The 22,847-nt window shown below is 36.9% G+C and overlaps 1 protein-coding gene across 1 annotated transcript in view; it reads right to left on the reverse strand.

Moving 5' to 3' along the window:
• Positions 1-22,847, reverse strand: part of MYO9A (myosin IXA) — a 260,868-nt gene that overhangs the window by 175,939 nt on the left and 62,082 nt on the right. The window contains exons 9-11 of the mRNA XM_011953817.1: positions 17,268-17,357; positions 12,123-12,239; positions 8,695-8,829 (exon numbers count right to left, since the gene is read on the reverse strand). Of these exons, the coding sequence (XP_011809207.1) occupies positions 8,695-8,829; positions 12,123-12,239; positions 17,268-17,357 (342 nt within the window). The remainder of the gene's footprint in view (positions 1-8,694; positions 8,830-12,122; positions 12,240-17,267; positions 17,358-22,847) is intronic.

The following is a 22,847-nucleotide window of genomic DNA, read 5'->3' on the forward strand; positions in this document are numbered from 1 at the left end:
GAATAATGCTAAAGGGTAGCATTATTAAATATTCCTTTTTACCTCTAGCAATGCTTTAAATATGATATTAATATAGCTACAACTGCTTTTTTTCTTAAGGTTTGCTAAATCTTCGCTCATACTTTTAATCTTTCTCTATACTTATATTTAAAATGTCTCTCATAAGTAACAATCAATTTAGTTTAGTTTTGTATTATATCCGGTCTGACAATCTTTAGCTTCTAGTTGGGGCAATGAATCAATTATATTTAATGTAATCACTAATATTTGTGAGATTAAATCAAACATCTTACTACTTGTTCTTTGACTTTTGTGGCATTCCTTTTATTTCTTGCTTTCTTCTGGATTGAGTATTTTTACTTTACTTATCCTCTATATTTTAAGTTTTATATTCTTTTACTATTTTTGGCAATTCTAGAAAACATGTATCCTTAACTTATCACTAACATAAATAATATCTCTGTAACTTAGCATTTAATACAAAGAGCTTAGAGTATCTTAAATTCTCTTTACTCCTAACTTCTACGCTCTTACTGTCATGTATTTTAGTTATATTTAAACATTAAATAGTTCTGCTTTTTATTTTTCTTATTTCTATTTTTTTTTTTTTTTTTTAGATGGAGTCTCGCTCTGTCACCCAGGATGGAGTGCAATATTACGATCTCAGCTCATTGGAACCGCCCCGAACCCCTCCCAGGTGCAAGCGATTCTCCCGCCTCAGCCTCCTGAGTAGCTGAGATTGCAGGCACCTGCCACCATGCCCTGCTAATTTTTGTATTTTTAGTAGAGTCGGGGTTTCACCATGTTTGTCAGGCTGGGCTGACACTACTGACCTCAGGTGATCCACCTGCCTCAGCCTCCCAAAGTGCTGGGATTACAGGTGTGAGCCACCACACCCAGCCTAAATAGTTCTATTTAAACCATAAAAGTTATTTTTAATTTTGTCTAATTAATATTCATTTAGATTCAACAACTTTTTCATAATTTTCATTGCTCTTCATTCCTTCCTGCACCTGAGCTATAATCGGAGATAATTTACTGCCTAAACAATATACTTTGGTTTCAAGGAAAATATGCCATTGTCTCCTAGCTTCCACTATTTCCACTGAAAGGCTGACTGCCAAGTCTTTTTATTTTATTTTATTTTATTTATTTATTTTTTTTTGAGGCGGAGTCTCGCTCTGTCGCCCGGACTGGAGTGCAGTGGCCAGATCTCAGCTCACTGCAAGCTCCGCCTCCCGGGTTTACGCCATTCTCCTGCCTCAGCCTCCCGAGTAGCTGGGACTACAGGCGCCCGCCACCTCGCCCGGCTAGTTTTTTGTATTTTTTTTTTTTAGTAGAGACGGGGTTTCACTGTGTTAGCCAGGATGGTCTCGATCTCCGGACCTCGTGATCCGCCCGTCTCGGCCTCCCAAAGTGCTGGGATTACAGGCTTGAGCCACCGTGCCCGGCCGCCAAGTCTTATTGTTGCATCTTTAAAGATGGTCTCGATCTCCGGACCTCGTGATCCGCCCGTCTCGGCCTCCCAAAGTGCTGGGATTACAGGCTTGAGCCACCGCGCCCGGCTGCCAAGTCTTATTGTTGCATCTTTAAAGATAATGTCCCTGACTTATGATGATTGAACTTTACAATGGGGTTAAACTGTCATAATTTCTACAAACTTTATCTTTGCCTAGGCTGGTGATATGTGGTACATAAGATATTCAACATTTTTAATATAAAATAGGTGCTGTATTAGATGATTTTGCCCAACTGTAGGCTAATGTAAGTGTTCTGAGCACATTTAAGGTAGGCTATGTCAAGTTATGATGCTTGGTAGGTTAGAGGTATTAAATGCATTTTTCACTTAAAATATTTTCAACTTGGCAAGGAGTATCTGCAGTCTCTGGTTTCCTCTAGCTGCTTTTTAGACTTTTTTCATTGTCTCTGGCTTACTATAATCTTCTAGGTATAAATATCTTTGTATTTAACATGCCTTGGGTTCTTAGAGCTTTTCAAATGAATGCTTGTTGGTTTTTTTTTGTTTTTTTTTTTTGACAGTTTCGGAACATTCTCAACCATTGTATCTTCAAATATGGCTTCTAACTTATTCTATGTCTCTCACACACATCTTTCCAAAATTCCTATGGCACAAGTTAGACCTTTTCACTGTGGTCTTAAGAATATAAGTCTCTTTCTTATCTTCATTCATTAGGCTCAGTATTTTCTTCTGGTCTATCTTCCAATTTACTAATTTTACTAACCTGTATGTTACTATTAAAAACCATCTGTGTCTTTTTAATTTCACAGTACTTTTTAGTTCTAGGTTTTCCCCAATTTGGGATTTTAAAAATCAATTTGTAGTTCTCTAATAAAAATATTAAACCTTATTTTTAAAACTTTCTTGAAAGCATGGTTACTTTCAAGTCCATGTCTAGTGCTAATATCATTGGCTGGATGCACTGTGGTACTATTATCTCATTTCTCTTGGGATTTTGTTGTTGTTGTTGAGATGTAGTCTCACTCTGTCACTCAGGCTGGAGGGAAGTGGCACGAACTTGGCTCACTGCAACCTCCACCTCCTGGGTTCAAGCAATTTTCCTCCCTCAGCCTCCCATATAGCTGGGATTACAGGCAAGTGCCACCACGCCCGAGTAATTTTTGTATTTTTAGTAAAGATGGGGTTTCACCATGTTGACCAGGCTGGTCTTAAATTCCTGACCTCAAGTAATCCACCTGCCTCAGTCTCCCAAAGTGCTGGGATTACAGATGTGAGCCACCATGCCCAGCCATGTTTCTTGTGGTTTTTATTCATGCTAGTTTGCCTCCATGTATGTCTTTATGTCTCTGTCTCTGTCTCTGTCTCTCTCTCTCTCTCTGTCTTTCTCTCTCTGTTTTGGACTGTGTGTTAGATCCTGCATATGAAAAAGTATAAAGATAATTTTAGCAGTTGGATGATGTCTTCTTCTAGTGGAGATTGTATTTGCTCTTGGCAGGTGGCTAACAATATCACAAATTTTATATTATTTTAACCTAATTGGGAACTGAGATGATTTTTTAAACTGGGCTTCAGTCCATATGATGCCAGGTTTACTTCTGGTTTACTTTTGTCTGACATATAACCCTTTGGGGATCTCAATCTAAAGCCTATAGGAATTACCAAGGGCCTCTTCCTTACTTTTGTGTCAGGAGAAAACTCTGCTCAATTCCTCATACTCTCAAGCCTGACCCTTTTAGAATCAGAAACACTACAAAAATAACAAAATGTCTCTAGGAACAAGGCAGCACCCAAATGCTGAGCTCACTTCCCTAGATTTTTTTCTTATAGTCTAGGCCCTGTAAAACTTATTTGAAGGTACTCCAATGCCTTCAAATATGTTGTTGAGGTTATTTGGTTGTTCTCCAAGGTAAGGTTCATCAAAAGTTTCTAGTCTGACAAAACAGAAGTAAAATGGGTGAAACAAAAACTTGTTAGATTATGAGCTCCTCAAATAAGATCCCTGCACTGTAAATTTTCTATTTTCTATGCTTAGCACATTGCCTGGCACACAACTGTTGTTCAATTTACTGATGAATCAATAAAATGAAGAATAATTCGCAGCAAGTAAAGAAAAAAGAGGGCAGTAATACCAATAACAGAAAACATACAATTGGCCCTCCATATCCGCAAAAGGTTCCACATTTGTAGATCCAACCAACCACATATCAAAACTATTTAGAAAAAATATATAAACTTAGAAATGAAACAGTATAGCAACTATTTACATAACATTTACAATGTATTAAGGGTAAGATACTGAGAGATGATCTAAAGCATACTGGAGAATGTGTATAGATTATGTGCAAATACTGTGCTATTTTACATAAGGGACCTGAACATCTGTGGATTTTGGTATTCTTCAGCAGGGGGTCCCTAAACCAATCCCCTGTGGATATGCAGGGATAGCTGTACTTTCAAATATCAGAAACCTCTTTGGGTCTGTCTCTTAGTCTACATTATAGTCTCTACCACTACCTTGATTCAGTTCAGAATCACTCACCCATTCTACAGTCGTGTGCCACACAAAAACATTTCGGTCAAGGACCAACTGCATATACAATAGTGATCCCTAAACTCATGAAAAATTTGTATTGTCTACCAACATCTTGATCCTGACCCTGTGTAGGCCAATGGTAATATGCTATGGTAATATGTATGTATACATGCTAATATGTATGTATGTACGTGTCTTTGCTTTTAACAAAAAAGTTTTTAAAGTTTTTTTTTTTTTTTGAGACGGAGTCTCGCTGTGTCGCCCAGGCTGGAGTGCAGTGGCGCGATCTCGGCTCACTGCGAGCTCCGCCTCCCGGGTTCACGCCATTCTCCCGCCTCAGCCTCCTAGTAGCTGGGACTACAGGTGCCCGCCACCTCGCCCGGCTAATTTTTTGTATTTTTAGTAGAGACAGGGTTTCACCGTGTTAGCCAGGATGGTCTCGATCTCCTGACCTTGTGATCCGCCCGCCTCGGCCTCCCGAAGTGCTGGGATTACAGGCTTGAGCCACCGCGCCCGGCCATGTTTTTAAAGTTTTAAAAAAAATTCAATAAAGGGCTTATAATTATATAAAGAGAAAACATTTTTGCACAGTTGTACAATGTGTTTGTGTTTTAAATTGCTACTACAAAAGTCAAAAAGTCAAAAAGTCAAAAAAAGTTCATAAAGTAAAAACATTACAGTGGGCTCAGGTTAACTTATTATTACAAAAAGAAAAAAATAAATAAATTTAGTGTAACTTAAGTGTATAGTGTTTATAAAGTCTAACTAGTATGTGTACAGTAATGTCTTAGGCCTTTATCACCACTCACCCAACATCTCACCCAGAGTAACTTCTAGTCCTGCAAGCTCTAATCATGGCAGGTACCCTATGTAACTGTACCATTTTTTATCTTTTATATTGTATTTCTACTGTATCTTTTCTATGTTTAGATACATTTAGATACACGAATACTTACCACTGTGTTACAATTGCCTACAATATTCAGTGTAGTACACTGTACAGGTTTGTGGCCTAGGAGCAACAGGCTATATCATATAGCCTAGGTGTGTAGTAGGCTATACCACCTAGGTTTGTGTAAATACACGATGATGTTCATGCAACAGCAAAATCACCCAATGATGCATTTCTCAGAACACAACCTCATCATTAAGTGACACATGACAGTACTTCAACTAGTTCATAGATTTTTCTCCTTCTTTCCAGTTCACTGCTCTTCAGTCCAATTCAAGTCCTCTGCTAAATATACTTCAAATAGCTTCTCATTGTCTGAAAAATTCTAATCTTCTCTGCATGACATGTAAGTCCACAGTTTTAAGTACAATGTGTATGTTACCTTTGCCTAAAATATCTTTTCCCATTGACAATCTAGTGAGCTCCAGCTCACTATTTGAAGCTATATACCAGAATCAACCCTGGAAAATTTCTGCAGCTTTCAGGTAGTTCCAATCAACCTCATCCTTTGTGTAACTACTTTACCTTATATCTGATTTCAGCATTTACATCCTGCATGGCAATTATTACATCTCTTTCCCATCCTACGTGCCTATGTACTCCTTTTGGACAAAATTTAGAACCAAACCACAGTCATCATATTGAAGATTTTTCCTATAAATGTACCTGTGATACTGTATCTTCTTTTTAAATATTTTAACCTTAACTGATTTTATACTCAACTGAACTTAACAAGTAATCACTGAGTCACTGAGTACCTGTTTCATACCAGTTACCAATGAGGTACATACAAATAAGACACTTGACAAGATTCTGAACCATAATTGCACCACATTGCCCAAAACGTTGATATTCAGGGTAGCAAGTAAATGAGAATCACCCATCTTCCAAGTAGTTTTGAACACATTTTCCATAAACTCTAAGGTTTTTTATTTTTATATAATACATTTATGGTCAAGGCATTTCTTCTGGTTGGCTGTCTAATCTACACTTCCAGAAAAGAGTAATTTCAGTTTACAATAAAGAATGCTTGTCTTTTTCAAAAGCAACTTAACCAATGTTCTGTTTAATGATCCACAGAGCAACTGATGTTCTGCTCTGCAAAATAGAGAACCCAGACAACAAAATGCATTCCCTCACTCTTTTAACACATATATTTATCTGCAAGAGATAAAGAATATTAATTTAGTATGATTTAAGTAAGAGTCTTGGACTGAATCAAGAGACATGGAGGGCAATCCCAGCTTAGCTTTTGGTTAAAAGAAAATATTATAGAGCCAGAGTGTTAAGGTTTGAATACTGGCTTTAGACATCATCTAAAAAACTAGAATAAAAACAGTACTGACTGATAAATAACACTACGTAACTCATAAGTGTTAGCTAATATTATAACAAATAATATTATCTTTCCAAAGCTCTAGTGTAGCATCTAGCTAAAAGGTTGTATGTTTAAAACTTTAAGCATTCATCAAGTTGGCCAGGACTAATATTGCCATGTTATTGTTAACCAGCCATTACATCCTTTAAGCAAAATAGAGGCACTTTTTTAAAAAGTTAAGACAGAGAGCAACAAGATCCAATGATGGGAGACTTGATGATATAAAGATCTTTTCTCCCCCTTTTCTGTAGACCTGCTAGCTGTTATAATCTTTCTGTTTATTCTCTATTCTTAACCATTTCCCTTGATTCTGTTTGATGAAACCTGTGTCTGCCTATGTCCTCACACACAAATTCCGGGGTACAATGTAAACCTATTACTGATTTCAACCTGAGTTTGGAGAAAACGTCCACATTTTGTTTGACCCTACCTTTACCCCAATAATTCTCATGGGAACTGAAAGCCTATTCTTTTCTTTGAGACAGAGTCTCACTCTGTCACCCAGGGTAGAGTACAGTGGCACAATCTCAGCTCACTGCAACCTCCACCTTCTGGGTTCAGGCGTTTCTCCTGTCTCAGCCTCCTTAGTAGCTGGGATTACAGGCTCCTACCACCACGCCCAGCTAATTTTTGTATTTTTAGTGGAGATGGGGTTTCACCATGCTGGTCAGCCTGGTCTCAAACTCCTGACCTCGTCCATCCACCTCGGCCTCCCAAAGTGCTAGGATTACAGGTGTGAGCCACTGCTCCCAGCCGAAAGCACACTCTTTTTATACTAACTTAATCAATCTTGAGATTCTCATAAGAAATATCTAGTTACCCATCTTGGTCTCTCCATACCTAGTTTCTTTGTATCTACACTCTGTATTGACTTGAGATTCTGTTAATAAGCTCCTCTATCCCATCCTAGAACTAAGAGACCAAAGCAATCAAACAAGCATACAGGTGGCCCTCCATATCCTCGAGGAATTGGCTCCAGGACCCCCTGTGGATACTAAATCCACAAATGCTCAAATCTCTAATATAAAATGGCTTAGTACAGTCAGCCCTCTGTATTTGCAGGTTTGTATCAGTAGCTTTGTATCAGCCATGGTTGAATGCTTGGATATAAAACCCAAAGATAAGGAGGACCGATTGACTGTACTTAGGATTACATACAGTGACCAAGCCCATGGTAGCAATTAAAAATTAACACCATTGTTTCTAAACCCCCGTGTGAAAGAAAAAAAAAGAAAAGAAAAAAACAATCAACACCAGCAATAAAAGCAAAACAAACACACACATCTTTTTATTCAAAGGTTCATTCAAGGCCAGGCGTGGTAGTTTGTGCCTGAAATCCCAGCACTTTAGGAGGTCAAGGGGGGAGGATCGCTTGAGCCTACGAGTTTGAGACCAGTCTGAGCAACATAGTGACACTCTGTCTCTATAAAAAATAAAAACAAAAATTAGCTGGGTGTGGCGATGTGCACCTGTGGTCCCAACTCCTGAGTGGCTGAAGTGGGGGGACTGTTTGAGCCCCAGAGGTCGATAGAGTGAGCCAAGATCAAGCCACTGTACTTCAGCTTGGGTGACAGAGCAAGAAGACCCATTTCTAAAAAACACACACCCCTGCAAAAACAACAAAGGTGCAATCAAATAAGCATATATAAGCAATTTTTTTTTTGGAGACAGTCTCATTCTGTTGCCCAGTCTGGCATGCAGTGGCTCGAACACAGCTCACTGCAACCTACATCTCCCAGGCGCAGGTGATCCCCCGACCTGAGTCTCCTAAGTAGCTGGGACTACTGGCATGCAATACCCCATCCAGTTAATTTTTATATTTTTTGTAGAAACAGGGTTTTGCCATGCTGCCCAGGCTGGTCTCTAACTCCTGGGCTGAAGAGATCCACCCACCTTAACCTCCCAAAGTGCTGGGATTATTGCTGTGAGCCACCGCGCCCAGCCAGCAAATCTATTTCGGGGACTATAAAACCTCTGTCATCTGCTTACAATGATATGTGGACCATAATATTTGTATTGAAAGACAAGATTTAAAATGCTTATTATGTGCTCTCCATTCTTTTAATAAAATATTATAACATATTATGATAAACAATTGAAGCTACCAGACTACTCTGTTGTATCTCACACATTTCTAACTCCATCAGTTGAGTTTACATATACAAAGAGGCAACGGTATTTCTTCCCAAGCCAATTTACATCGTTATTCTTGTTTGTAAAGGCACGTTTCAATATTTAATAGAAATACTATGTAAATCAATAAAATGTGTGGAAAAAATAAAGCGTATTATGAATATGACTGAAAGATATGTGTGATGGGGGAACAAGTGTATACATATTCAGGTACTCACTTGTTCCAATTTAAAGATATGCTGATTAAAGTAGTGCTGTAAACGTTCATTAGCAAAATTAATACAGAACTGTTCAAAGCTGTTATTTTCATAATCTTCAAACCCAAAAATATCAAGAACACCAATGGACAATGTCTGTAAAACAAGAGAAAGTTTTGATTAAAAGTAATGTTTAAATTTATTTAATGAAAAATATCTACAACATAAGTAACAAAATGCTCAATTCCTCTAAAGCAGTGCACAGGGGATTGTGTTTAGTCAGTATTCAAAATACATCATGAATTAAAAGTATTCCAGTTCTCTTTATCTTACTTTTGTCCCAATTAAAAAATACATCCAAACCGTTAATACATATAATCTATAGATTACAGAAATGTGTGAAGCAAGGTTAATGGCCTGTTATCTTAAGAAACCTCAGAAATCCCTAAGATCTAAAAGGGAATGGAAAAAAACAGAGTATGGGGAAATCAAAAGGTTATTTAAATGAAGGATCAAGAGAGGCAGGTTACTCCTGGCTATATCAAGAAGACGATGCAATTTTTCCTATTTTGACTTCTACATTCCAATAAATAGAATTCTTCGTTAAGAACCAAACTAGTATATTTTATAAGCCTCATGAAGACTGAGTGAAACTAGATGTCAGAACATATGGTTTCTTTTTTTTTTTTTTTTTTGAGACAGAGTCTCGATCTGTCGCCCAGGCTGGAGTACCGTGACGTGATCTCAGCTCACCGTAACCTCTGCCACCAGGGTTCATGCGATTCTCCTGCCTCAGTCTCACCAGCAGCTGGGTTTCCCAAGGCATGCACCACCACTCCTGGCTAATTTTTTGTATTTTTGGTAGAGACGAGTTTCACCATGCTGGCCAGTCTGGTATCAAACTCCTGAGTACAGGTGATCCACCCGCCTCGGCCTCCCAAAGTGCTAGGATTACAGGCGTGAGCCACCACACTCAGCCAGAACATATGGTTTCATAAAGTTAAAAATATTTATTTAAAAAAAAAAAGTATGAGGTTTAAAATGTTGAATAGTGCTAAAAGGATTATAACGAAAGACAGCAATCCCTGCCTCATCAAGGTCTGCTCCCTAAAGTCAACCACATTCAAATCTTTCAGCTGTTTGGTAGAATACAGAACACAAATGCTTATTCTTCTAGTTCACTTCTAGGAATAAGCTAACTTCTTACTGTGGATTTGGCTCTAATACCTGCATATAAACACTTTTCTCATGACCCCAACCCATTCTAGAAATACAGTTGTATGATCATTTTGGTTAAATGAAAATAATTTTTCTCCACTGGTGCTAAGAGATACAATGGGCAAACTGATATAATGAATGATAAATAGTAAGATTTTTTTTTAAAGCCTGTACTATTTTGTTTAATTCTGCCAAGTTTAGGCCCTTAAAAAAGTTAAAATAATGCCCTTCGAAAATAAATCAATTTGATAAATTAGATTACAATTTAAATTAATTTTTATGACTGTGAGTTTACCTGAAGCATGAAAAATTAACATAAGAGCAATTTCACATTTAAGGCAATATGATTAAATTAAAAAGATGACATTTTTAATCAGTCTGACAAGGTGGACTAGTCCATGAAGGCTGCCCAGAAAATACAACTAGATGTGAAATGATTAAATACCTATAACCAGAAAATACAACTAGATGTGAAATGATTAAATACCTATAATCTGCTATGTTAAAAATAAATTCTAGTTAGAAAAAGTCTAAACATAAAAAATTATAATTATAAAAATATAAGAATAAATATTTTACAATCTTGGGCTAGAAGAGGCTTTCCTCTTTAAGTAAAATACATATACAAAATGCAAAACTAAAAACAAGAAAAATGACAGAATTAACTGCAAAAAAATTACAACATAAAATCACAAAAACAGATATTATAAATAAAATCTAAAAAGATATTATAAATAAATAAATAAATAAGAAAATAATTGCAATATATATCAAACTATAGGCCTCCACAAATATCCACAATAAATGCCTTCTAAAAAGGAGTAGGCCAGGCATGGTGGCTCACGCCTGTAATCCCAGCACTTTGGGAGGCCAAGGAGGGCAGGTCACTTGAGGTCAGGTGTTTGAGACCAGCCTGGCCAACATGGTGAAACCCCATCTTGACTAAAAACACAAAAATTAGCCAGACATGGTGGCGAGCACCTGTAATCCCAGGTACTTGGGAGGCTGAGGCAGAAGAATCACTTGAATCCAGGAGACGGAGGTTGCAATGAGCCAAGATCACACCATTGTACTCCAGCTTGGGCAAAAAGAGTGAGATACTGTCTCAAAAATAAAATTAAATTAAAAATAAAAAGGAATATCAAAAAGACAAAATAAAAAACAAAAATAACACAAAGATATTTTAAAAATATAGAGAATAAAATAGAGAAAACATAAGGCAATGATGAACTTTTATCTATCATTAAAAATAATGTAATAAAATGACCATTCCCTTATCAGATTAAGAGAATGTAAATACTGATAACATCTAATGTGGGTAAAGGTGTAGGGGATCAGGTGCTTTCACACACTGCTGCTGGAAATGTATAGTCTTTTTTGGAAAGTGTCCAATTTTTAAAATGTATCTATCCTTAAACTCAGCAATCAGCAGGGCATGGTGGCTCACGCCTATAATCCCAGCACTTTGGGAAACCGAAGCAGGTGAATTGCCTGAGGTCAAGAGTTCAAGACCAGCCTGGCCAACAAGGTGAGACCCTGTGTCTACTGAAAATACACAAATGAGCTGGGTGTGATAGTGGGCAACCATAATCCCAGCTACTCAGGGGGCTGAGGCAGGAGAATCACCTGAACCTGTAAGTCAGAGGTTGTAGCGAGACCATGCCACTGCACTCCAGCCTGGGTGAGAGCGAGATACCATCTCAAACAAACAAACAAACAAAAAAAGACAGCAATCCCACTTTGATAATTTTATCCTAGAGAAATGTATACACAGGTAAGTAAAAGAATATTTGTTACAGCATTGTCTATAACAATAAAACAAAAATAATCTATTTTTAATGGATGGATTTATGGTACACATCTTATTATGTATTTATATTAAAACATTTTTTTAAATAGCCAGGTCCAGATATACAATGAGACAGAAAATATTTCAAGAGATTCTAGGTAAAAAACTATATATATATGTTTGAAAGAATACAGACAGCATGATTCTATTTACATTTTTTAAAGCAACTCTGAAAATACACGTTTGGGAGGTAAAAACACATAATAAAAAAGGTCTAGAAAGACACACAGAACAATTCTTCTGAACAGGGTAATAAATAAAGAATAAAAGTGATTTCTTACTTATTACTCTATATAATTCTGTGTTTTTAAATTTCATATATTAACCAGTTTACTAAAATAGCTTTCAGGGAAAAACATATTATAATCTAATATATCATTACCTTGGTATTATGCTCTAAATCTTTACTATTCAGAAGTGCATGATTAATTCGAAAAACTATCCAGTCAAACAGGGCACTATATAGAGACTTAGCCATGGAGTTCCTCACTGTCACAGCCTGAAAAATAAAAGGATTACAAGTGCATGTAGAACTGACAATGATATGATTAAGATACCATGACAAAGTTTTTTGCTCCCATTCAAGAAAGAAACTTACTATTCTGAATTAGAAACTAATTTTTCTCTCAAAATACAAAATCTATTAACTTAAGTTTTTTGTTTGTTTGTTTTTGAGACAGAGTTTGGCTCTTGTTGCCCAGGCTAGAGTGCAATGGCACAATCTTGGCTCACCATAGCCTCCACCTCCTGGGTTCAAGTGATTCTCCTGCCTTAGCTTCCCAAGTAGCTGGGATTACAGGCATACGCCACCATGCCTGGCTAATTTTGTATTTTTAGTAGAAATGGGGCTTCTCCATGTTGGTCAGGCTGGTCTCGAACTCCTGACCTCAGGTGATTCACCCATCTCGGCCTCCCAAAGTGCTGAGATCACAGGCGTGAGCCACCGCACCCAGTCAATTGAAGTTTTCCATATGTACTCATTCAATTAGTCCCACTCAGAGAATCTAGGCCAAAACTGCCATTAAAGATAAGAGAAACAAAACGTAGGTCACTCAGTTCAAAACATGTTTACTAAAAATTGGGATATATAGTCCCCCTAGGAAAGAAGGTTTAATTGGAAGTTTACAAACAAATGACTTTGCCAGTTAAAGTGGGTAGGAGTATTCTAGGCAGAGGAATAAATCTGTTAGCAAACAGCCATTAATTTCTGCGGGATCCAAATCACCCTCTTAAAACATACACTAATACAACCACAATTACACTGATAGTTGTCTTCAGCTTGTCACCAATAGAAACTTTTAGAATTACTCCATCCTTGAGGACAGAAACAATTCCTTCATTATGTAGTTACAAAATTTATTTTTTCCTCACTCTAAGCTTTCCAAGTTTACGACAATTCTCTATACTATCTGCTCTATTTTCTTGTAAGTCTGAAATTGTTCTTAAAAAAACAAGAATTTCACCATTTAGAAAGCATAAATTTACAAAAAAAAAGGGGGGGGGAGTAGGGTAGGGCACATGTCTTACAGAATTGAGTCTTGGCACTTAGAAGAATATAAATCCTAGCAATTTACATATTTATTATCTAGGGGTTTATTTTGAAGCTTGTATATTCAGGTATGTATTTATAACTCTGTTTCAAAGTATAAAGAAAATAGAGAGTAATGATTAAGAACTAGACTATCTTCCAATTCTAGTTTTTCTACTTATTCTAGCTGCATAATCGTGACTAAGTTACTTAACCTCTTAGGCTACTGCTTATACATCTGTAAAAAGAAGGTAATACTACAACCTATCACACAGGTGATGAATTAATTTCTGAATACTGAAGGAAAAAGAAGCTTCCAGTTCCTAGACCAAAAAATAACTGCCTACATAGCAGAGAGAAGATTGGTATCAAATTCTCTATCTTCAACACCAGAAACCTGTATTATTTTTTATTGTTGTGGAGTTTTAGAATATTTTTAATCTGCAAATGGTTGAATCCTTGGATATGGAATCTGAGCGTAAGGTGAACCAACTATCAAGAAAACCAATGGTAGAATGAAAATATAATAGAATACTACTGTATTTTTCCCCCAGAAAGAAAAGAAAAATGAAGATAATCTGATAAAATTCAGGAAAAGTACAATATTTGAAAACTAAATCAACAAATATAAGACACAGAATAAGCATATAAACATTATCACAATAAATTTTATGAATGAGTTGAATTTAAAAGACAGACCTTCAGACAAAGATAAAAACTAAAGTCTAACTACACTACGGTTTATATAAGGTACCCTTTTTATAAAATACCATAATTGTAGAATCCAGATATGCCAATACAATACCTATTTATTTACTTTGTACTCCAAATTTTATACTTTCAGCCCTTTTCTCTGAAACGCAGCAAACCCAAATACCAAGTAATATTTTCCCACCCAAACAAGACCTCATTTAGCGTTTCCTATCTCATTGAAGGGTACCAATATTCTTATAGCTGTGTAAACCAGAAATGTAGGACTCATCCTTGACACCTCCTTTGTTTGCCTTGCTTCCCATTATTTAAGTCATTACCAGGTCCTATTGATTTAGTCATCAATTTTTTTTCTTTTAAATCCATACATTTCTCCCTATCAATATGTCACCATTCTACAAAGCAAATATCATTCTCACTATTGCAGCCTCTGAACTCATCTCTCTACATCCACTCCTGACTTCTGTGTTTGACCAAAACCCAAGATAGCCCAAAAGATTCCCATCCCCTGGGGAGTACAAGTTCTGTATAATTCCCTCCTTGTAAGTGTAGGCAGAACTGTAAATACAATGGATTCCACTCCCATATGAACCTGATGTTACATGATAAAAATGAAGGGATTTTAAAGATATAAAAACCCAAACCAATTGATTTTTTAATCAAAGGGAGATCATCCTGGATAGGACTGACATAATCAAAAAAGCTCTTCAAAAGGGATTTGGGTTCTGCTGTAAATAGAGCTTCTCCTGCTGACCCTGAGGAAGCAAACTGCCATGTTGCAGGCAGGGTCACATGGCAAAAAATCACATCAGCCTCTAATTGTTGAGAATGGCCCCTGACTGACATCCAACAACAACAGAAAACTAGGTACCTCAGTCCTAGAATCACAAGGAACTGAATCCTGTCAATCACCTGTGAACTTGGAAGAGAACCTCAAGCCTCAGATGACACATTATACCCCGATGGACATCTTAATTTCAGCGCCTGAGATTAAGGGGCTGAAATTTTTATTAAAGAAATAACGGCCGGGCGCGGTGGCTCACGCCTGTAATCCCAGCACTTTGGGAGGCCAAGGCGGTGATCACACGGTCAGGAGTTCAAGACCAGTCTGACCAACATGGTGAAACCCCGTCTCTACTAAAAATACAAAAAATTAGCTGGGCATGGTGGCGGGCGCCTGTAATCCCAGCTACTCGGGAGGCTGAAGCAGGAAAATCACTTGAACCTGGGAGGCAGAGGTTGTGATGAGCCGAGATCACATCACTGCACCCCAGCCCAGGTGACAGTGTGAGACTCCATCTCAAAAAAAAGAAATAAATACACCAAACAAATATAAACAAAAACAAAGCTGGGAATACAAAACAATCTCAGAAGGTTATTTAAAGTTAAAAATAAAAATAAATACTAAAAACAATTTTGTAATGAAAAAGGTGGTATGGTCATTAGAGAAACGCAAATCAAAACCACAATGAAACGAGTCACAATGGCTATTGTTAAAAAGTCGAAAAACAACAGATGTTACTGAGGATGCGGATAAAAAGGAACATTTATACACTGTTGGAGGGAGTGTAAATTAGTTCAACCATCGGGGAAGACAGTGTGGCAATTCCTCGAAGGACCTAAAAGCAAAACTACTATTCAACCCAGCAATCCAATTACTGGGCATATATCCAAAGGAATAGAAATCATTTTATCATAAAGACACATGCAAGCATATGCTCACTGCAGCACTATTCACAAGAGCAAAGATGTGGAATCAACCTAAATGCTCATCAATGACACACTGGATAAAGAAATGTGGTACTTACACACCATGGAATACAATGCAGCCATAAATAAGAAGAAAACCATGTCCTTTGCAGGAATATGGATGAAGCTGGAAGCCATAATCCCTTGCAAACTAACGCAGGAACAGAAAACCAAACACAGCATGTTCTCACTTCTAAGTGGAAGCTAAATGATGAGAACACACGGAGACATACAAGGGGTGATAAAGAGTGGGAGAAGGGAGAGGATCAGGAAAAATAACTAATGGGTACTAGGCTTAACACCTGGGTGACGAAATAATCTCTGCAACAAACCCCCATGACACAAGTTTACCTATATAACAAACCTGCACATATACCCTGGAACTTAAAAGTTAAATTTTTTTAAAAAGAAAAAGGTAGGCCGGGCGCGGTGGCTCAAGCCTGTAATCCCAGCACTTTGGGAGGCCGAGACGGGCAGATCATGAGGTCAGGAGATCGAGACCATCCTGGCTAACACGGTGAAACCCCGTCTCTACTAAAAATACAAAAAACTAGCCGGGCGAGGTGGCGGTGCCTGTAGTCCCAGCTACTCGGGAGGCTGAGGCAGGTAGTGAAATAAAATGTAAAAAGCAATGAATCTTTATTTTACATAAAAGAAATATAAAACTCTTAAAGATTTGGCTTTCTTATTGTTTAGAAAGAAGCTCTCAAAGTGGAAGACTATAATATGACATAAGAAGATATGTGGACTTGGAGACATAGAAGATGAGACAAATGGATCAATGTCAAGCTTAAAAATCATTCTCTAGAATTCAATCACAATTTCCTCACCTCTGTCTTCTAATCTTCTAATTTCATATTCCTGTCCAATTTTTATAATTATCATAATATGATTTGTCATCACTTTCATAAAATTACTCCATAAAGCAGTGGCTTTTCAATAATTTTCCTACTCCTACAGATCTGAGTGGTATAATAGTAGCAACAAATATCACCTAGAAGCCTCAGTATACAGATGATATTTAAAGTGATGGGACTGGGTAAGATAACCTCAATGAAGAATATAGAGAAGAAGAAACAAAGACTGTGTCCTAGGGTGCTCCACCTTTTAGAGATAAAGAAAAAAGAAAAGACAAGCAGAAAGAACTGCAAACAAGTAGCCAACAATGAAAAAGTTAACCAAAAAAGTATGATGTGCTAGAAGAAACTGTCTCAAGAATAATAATTAATTGGGTCAAATACTGCTCATTTATAATTCTATCTACTATCTATCTACCCCACATTAGTAATATGAAAGTTAGAAATGATGAAGAAGTTAAGATCCTTGGAGAAAAATGCAAGCCTATTTCTCACAATCACATTCAAATTTTAGTTTCTAAATCAATGGAAAATTCACAATCAAATTTAAAGGCCTAGAAAATATTTCAATCAAAACTTTTTGCTCTTGTCATTTTCACGCTGTTAAGAGAAAACCCAAACTTCAAACCTAAACTTCTAACAATGACCAAAATGCTTTCATTTCATAGAAAATTCATCATACCTCTGCCAACTTGTATGGCAAAATAAGCTTTTCTCCCACTGTCACCGTCTTCCTTGTAACTAATGCTTCAAATAGCATCTCTTCTTTAACCTATAAAACAGAAAAGTAAACTCAATAAGTAAGATTTATGACAATGTGTTGAATTATCTTTTGAAAAAGCCAAATAGGAGGAAACGCTTAATGAGATTAGCAATTATATAGCAGAGAAAAGAGTCAATACACTGGGCAGTTTTAATACTGGCCAAAATTTAAGCGTCCCACTCAAAAGACAACTGGGTTTTTTCAAGTTAAAGCTTGCTTTCTGATCATAACAGAGAAACATGCTTCACTATGCAGAATACAGAAAATATAGAACAGTACAAAAAACATTTTAAGATGATCAACCATAATCCCACAAGCTGGAGGCAAGGACTAAAAAGTGACAGCACTTCTTGAATTCCAGAAATATTCCAAAGGATATTAATTTATGTTTCAGGTATTTCTTCTTCATGAATCTTGAATTCTAGGAATATTCCAAAAAATACTTATATTTCAGATGTTTCTTCTTATTCATGAATGATAAACTTTTAAGATAAAGTTGACACTTCCTTTGTTCTCACTCTCTCCCCAGAGGCAAATACTATCATGAATTTCACGTTATCATTTCAGTTCATGTTTCTATACTTTTATATGTATTAAATATATTAATAAACACTATGCTATACTGTCAAATGAATTTAATGTTTACCTATAAAGTATCATATTGCCCATATGTTTTTCAGATCTAACTATGTGGATAATTTTTTATTATTATTATTATTTGAGACAGAGTTTCGTTCTGCCATTCAGGCTGCAGTGCAGTGGTGTGATCTCGATTCACTGCAGCCTCGACCTCCCAGACTCAAGCAATCCTCCTGCTTCAGCCTCCCGAGCAGCTGGGACTACAGGCACATACCACGTTGATAATTTAGATCAACTTTATTCATCTTAACTGCTATACAGCATTTCAGCATATAAATATACCACAGTGTGTAATCCATTCTCCTCTTTGTAGGCATTTACACTATTTACAATTGTGTATGATTACAAAATAAACCACAATGAATACTGTTGCACATGAGTTCAAAAGCTTCTGTGAAGAACAAACCTAAAAGTAGAAGAAGGTTAAAGCATACATATTTTCAGCTTTACAGAATACTACTAAATTCTTATACATAATTACCAATAAGCTCTTTCAGCAGTAGCACTGAGAGTTCCTACTTCTTCCAAACCTTGACTATACTTAATGTTACCAGACCTTAGAATTTTGTCATGATGATGGGCATGAAGTGGTAAAACAAGGACATTTTATAAAAGTATCCATACACAATAAAAACATAACATTCATAAATGTAAGCAATACAAAAATTTATCAGTAAAAAGTATTAGATTATAATAGCTGTGAATGGTAGCTCACGACTGTAATCCCAGCACATTAGGAGGCCAAGGTGGGCAGATCACTTGAGGTCAGGAGTTCGAGAACAGCCTGGCCAACATAGGAAACCCTGTCTTGACCAAAAATACAAAAATTAGCCGGACGTGGCTAATTACAGGTGCACACCTGTAATCGTAGCTACTTGGGTGGCTGAGGCAGGAGAATTGCTTGAAACTAGGAGGCGGAGTTTGCAGTGAGCCAAGACCACGCCACTGCACTCCAGCCTAGGTAACAGAGTCAGACTCCATCTCAAAAAAAAAAAAAAAAAAAAAGATTATAAGGAGAAGATGAAGATTGAGTTATAAAATGACAGAAAGAGGCATTACCCTGCCACCAACAACATATGATAGATCGATAATCTTTTAAAGAACAACTTTGAACCATATTGAATGGATAAATATTACCTAGCAAATACAACAGCTTTCAGAGCATTCACTGATCAACTCTCAAATTCCAAAAATTGGAAATAATTTGAGGCATATAACAAAATGCAGTAAAGCCAAAAATCAACAACCAAATTTAAATAAAAGGCCTCAACCTTTTAGATGTATTCAAAATACATTAAGGAACAAAAATAATACCAGATTACACAAAAATGACAAAACAAAGCTAAGAAAAAAACGTAATAAAATCCAAAGCTATATTGTGAGGTATATTTCTGCAATTATTAAAAGTAAATATTGGCTGGGTACAGTGGCTCACACCTACAATCCCAACACACCTATAATCCCAAGGCAGGAGGACTGCTTGAGCTCAGGAGTTAAAGACCCGGTTGGACAACACAGCAAGACCTTCTCTCTATTAAAAATAAAATTTAAAATCAGCCAGGCATGGGGGCATGTGCCTGAATTCCCAAGTACTCAGGAGGCTGAGGTGGGAAGATTGTTTGAGCCCAGGAGATCAAAGCTACAGTGAGCCATGATCGTGCCACTGCATTCCAGCCCAGGACTACAGGCACATGCAACCACGCCTAGCTAATTTTTTATTTTTATTTTTTGAGACAGAGTTTTGCTTTTGTTACCCAGGCTGGACTGCAATAGCACAATCTCAGAACACTGCAACCTCTGCCTCCCAGGTTCAAGCAATTCTCCTGCCTCAGCCTCCCGAGTAGCTGGGATTAGAAACGGGGTTTCATCATGTTGCCCAGGCAGGTCTTGAACTCCTAAGCTCAAGCATTCGCCTGCCTCGGCCTCCCAAAGTGCTGAGATTACACGTGTGGGCCACCGTGCCCAGCCTCATACCATGAACTCTCATACAACAACAAAAAAGAAGAATCTAGAATATAGAAAACAGAATTGAAAGATCTCAAAAACATACTATGGAATGAAAAAAAGCCAAATTTCAGAATAATACATACAGTATAACATTTATATAAAGACTGAAAACACGCAAAACTATATATTCTTTATAAAAACATCTACCTATACTGAAAATATAGAAACAAGAATAGGAATGACGAACACCAAATTCATAATAGTGGTTACCTCTGGTGGAGACAGAGGTACACAGTGGGCTTCAATTATATGCAATATTTTATTACTTGAGTGGGGCTGTGAGTACGAGTTGATTACATTGTTTTCTATATAATATTGTGTGCTGGCAAGATTTCATAACAGGGAAAAAAGGAAGAAAATACCCTAAAACAAATTAATATGTAACAAGTAAAATGTTAGAACTGATCAATCTAAAGGCCAACTCTGAAAACATGAAAGATGGCTAGGTGCGGTGGCTCACGCCTGTAATCCCAGCACGTTGGGAGGCCAAGGCAGGCGCATCACCTGAAGTATGGAGTTTGAGACCAGCCTGACCAATATGGAGAAACCCCATTTCTACTAAAAATACAAAATTAGCTGGGCGTGGTGGTGCATGCCTGTAATCCCAGCTACCTGGGAGGCTGAGGCAGGAGAATCACCTGTACCTGGGAGATGCAGGTTGCAGTGAGCTGAGATCGCACCATTGCTCTCTAGCCTGAGCAACAAGAGCGAAACTCCATCTCAAAAAAAAAAAAAAGAAAAAGAAAAGAAAACATAAAAGACAAATCTCACACAAAGCAAAAGAAAAAAACTAAGAAACACAAATAGCTAATACTATAGAGAAAAAATTTTAAAGACTGAAATTAACAGACTATTTACAAAGAACTCAAAAACAACAAATTCTAAACATTCAAAACATCTTTAGAAAATCACAGATCATCCAATACATCATTTTTAGAAAACTACAGATCATCCAAATAACTCAAGCCAGATTTGAAAATCCTAAAAAATTAGTTAACATGGAACAAATAAAAAGACATCAAATACAGTTGCTCATAAGGTTGACCTCTCTCAAACCCTTGAGGAACATAGTATTCTCTGCTAATGATCCTTCTAAATGCAGAAAAAGGAGCAAGGGAACAAAAACTCTCAACTCATTTCCTGAGTTCTCTTTAACAAGCACAAAAACCTGACAAAGATTGTACATAGATCTACACATAACCACACAACCCCAAAACATACTAATCTTGCATAACATTTGGTAAGGATCCTAAAGAAAATATTATCCAATTCATGATTTTTTAATCAGCTCCTCTATAATTTTCTAAAAATTCTTAAATATATTACTTTTAGAATATTCAAAAACTATTAATACAGAACAAGTAGCAATGGGTTTAATATCCATTCTACAAAGTTTCTCATATTTACCTAATTAAAAATCTGATATTTAATTAGAAACCTATTCTTGGCCAGGCACAGTAGCTCACGCCTGTAATCTCAACACTTTGAGAGGCCAAGGTGGGTGGATCACCTGAGGTCAGGAATTGGAGACCAGCCTGACCAACATGGTGAAACCCCATCTCTACTAAAAATACAAAATTAGCCAAGCATGGTGGCACATACTTATAATCTCAGCCACTTGGGAGGCTGAGGCAGGAGAATGGCTTGAACCCGGGAGGCAGCGGTTGCAGTGAGCCGAGATTGCGCCACTGCACTCCAGCCTGGGCAACAACAGCGAAACTCCGTCTCAAAAAAACAACAACAAAAAATCCCTATTCTTTACATTGTTTCAACAGATGTTAAAATACCCTCAAAATACATAAACCTGCTAAAAACTGAACAGTTTTTGGTAATGATGACAGTTCTAATATGTCACAACAAAAACATATTCCACAATTACCTACAATTTATCAATTGGAGCTTGTTCATCTTTCAATAATTTTCACAAGTATCCATGCCAAATAGGCATTAGTAAAGATTCAAAACATTCATTATTGCCTCAGGTAACTACAAAAAAAAACCTGAAAAGTAAATAAATAAAATTAAACCACTACTTTAAAAACATTTGTTCTTCTATATTTACCATTGAATTAAATCACCATGGGAAGAAGAGAAATTAAATCACAACTAAAGAGTTTGAATGTTTAAATAAACCAGTCAATGTGCTTATCTTTGTACTCTATCTCAACCAAAGCCTTAAGATTGCAATTATTATTATCAGTCTTAACCAACTAGAGGCAATCATTTTCTAAAATAATTTCGAAGTACTAACTAAAGTCGAGATAGAGGTCTTCTTTAGCTTCTGAATTTTGAAGCTATTTTCTTTCTACTTAATACTAAACCTCAGCCCTAGAACCAATCCAAATTATACACATGAAGAAATTTAAGACGCTGGGGTTCAAAAGTGAGATTTTCTGTCAAATCACATTTGCCACTTGCCATTGTCTTTGATACTGGTTAGCCCATTTCTCACAATTAGATTTCTCTCTTTTTTAAACCCATACCTGAGTGCCTCTTTGAGTTGCCTGAATTGTTCTTACCAGTCTCTTACCAAAGAAGAAAGGATGCACTAGAAACAGAAGCCCTGGTTTCTGCTGAACTGCCTAGACTTACAAGTAAGACCATTAGCCACAATGCCCTGTCACAATACCAAATGCTTGACTAAAGTATCACCTGAAATACCTGACTAAAACGCCATCTGTTCTCTGGCCTTTATGATCTTCAAAATTACAACCTTCAGATACCATACTCCATCTCCTGGTAGAATTTCCTTCCAGTAAGTCTAGTTCCAATTCACAGTACTCCCTTCTCTTGCCTCTTCCTCTGCTAGGTTATCATTCCACTGAAGTTAATAAGCAATGCCCAATGTACAGA

Source organism: Colobus angolensis, unplaced genomic scaffold (assembly GCF_000951035.1).
Source record: "Colobus angolensis palliatus isolate OR3802 unplaced genomic scaffold, Cang.pa_1.0 Scaffold372, whole genome shotgun sequence".
Lineage (NCBI taxonomy): Eukaryota > Metazoa > Chordata > Mammalia > Primates > Cercopithecidae > Colobus > Colobus angolensis.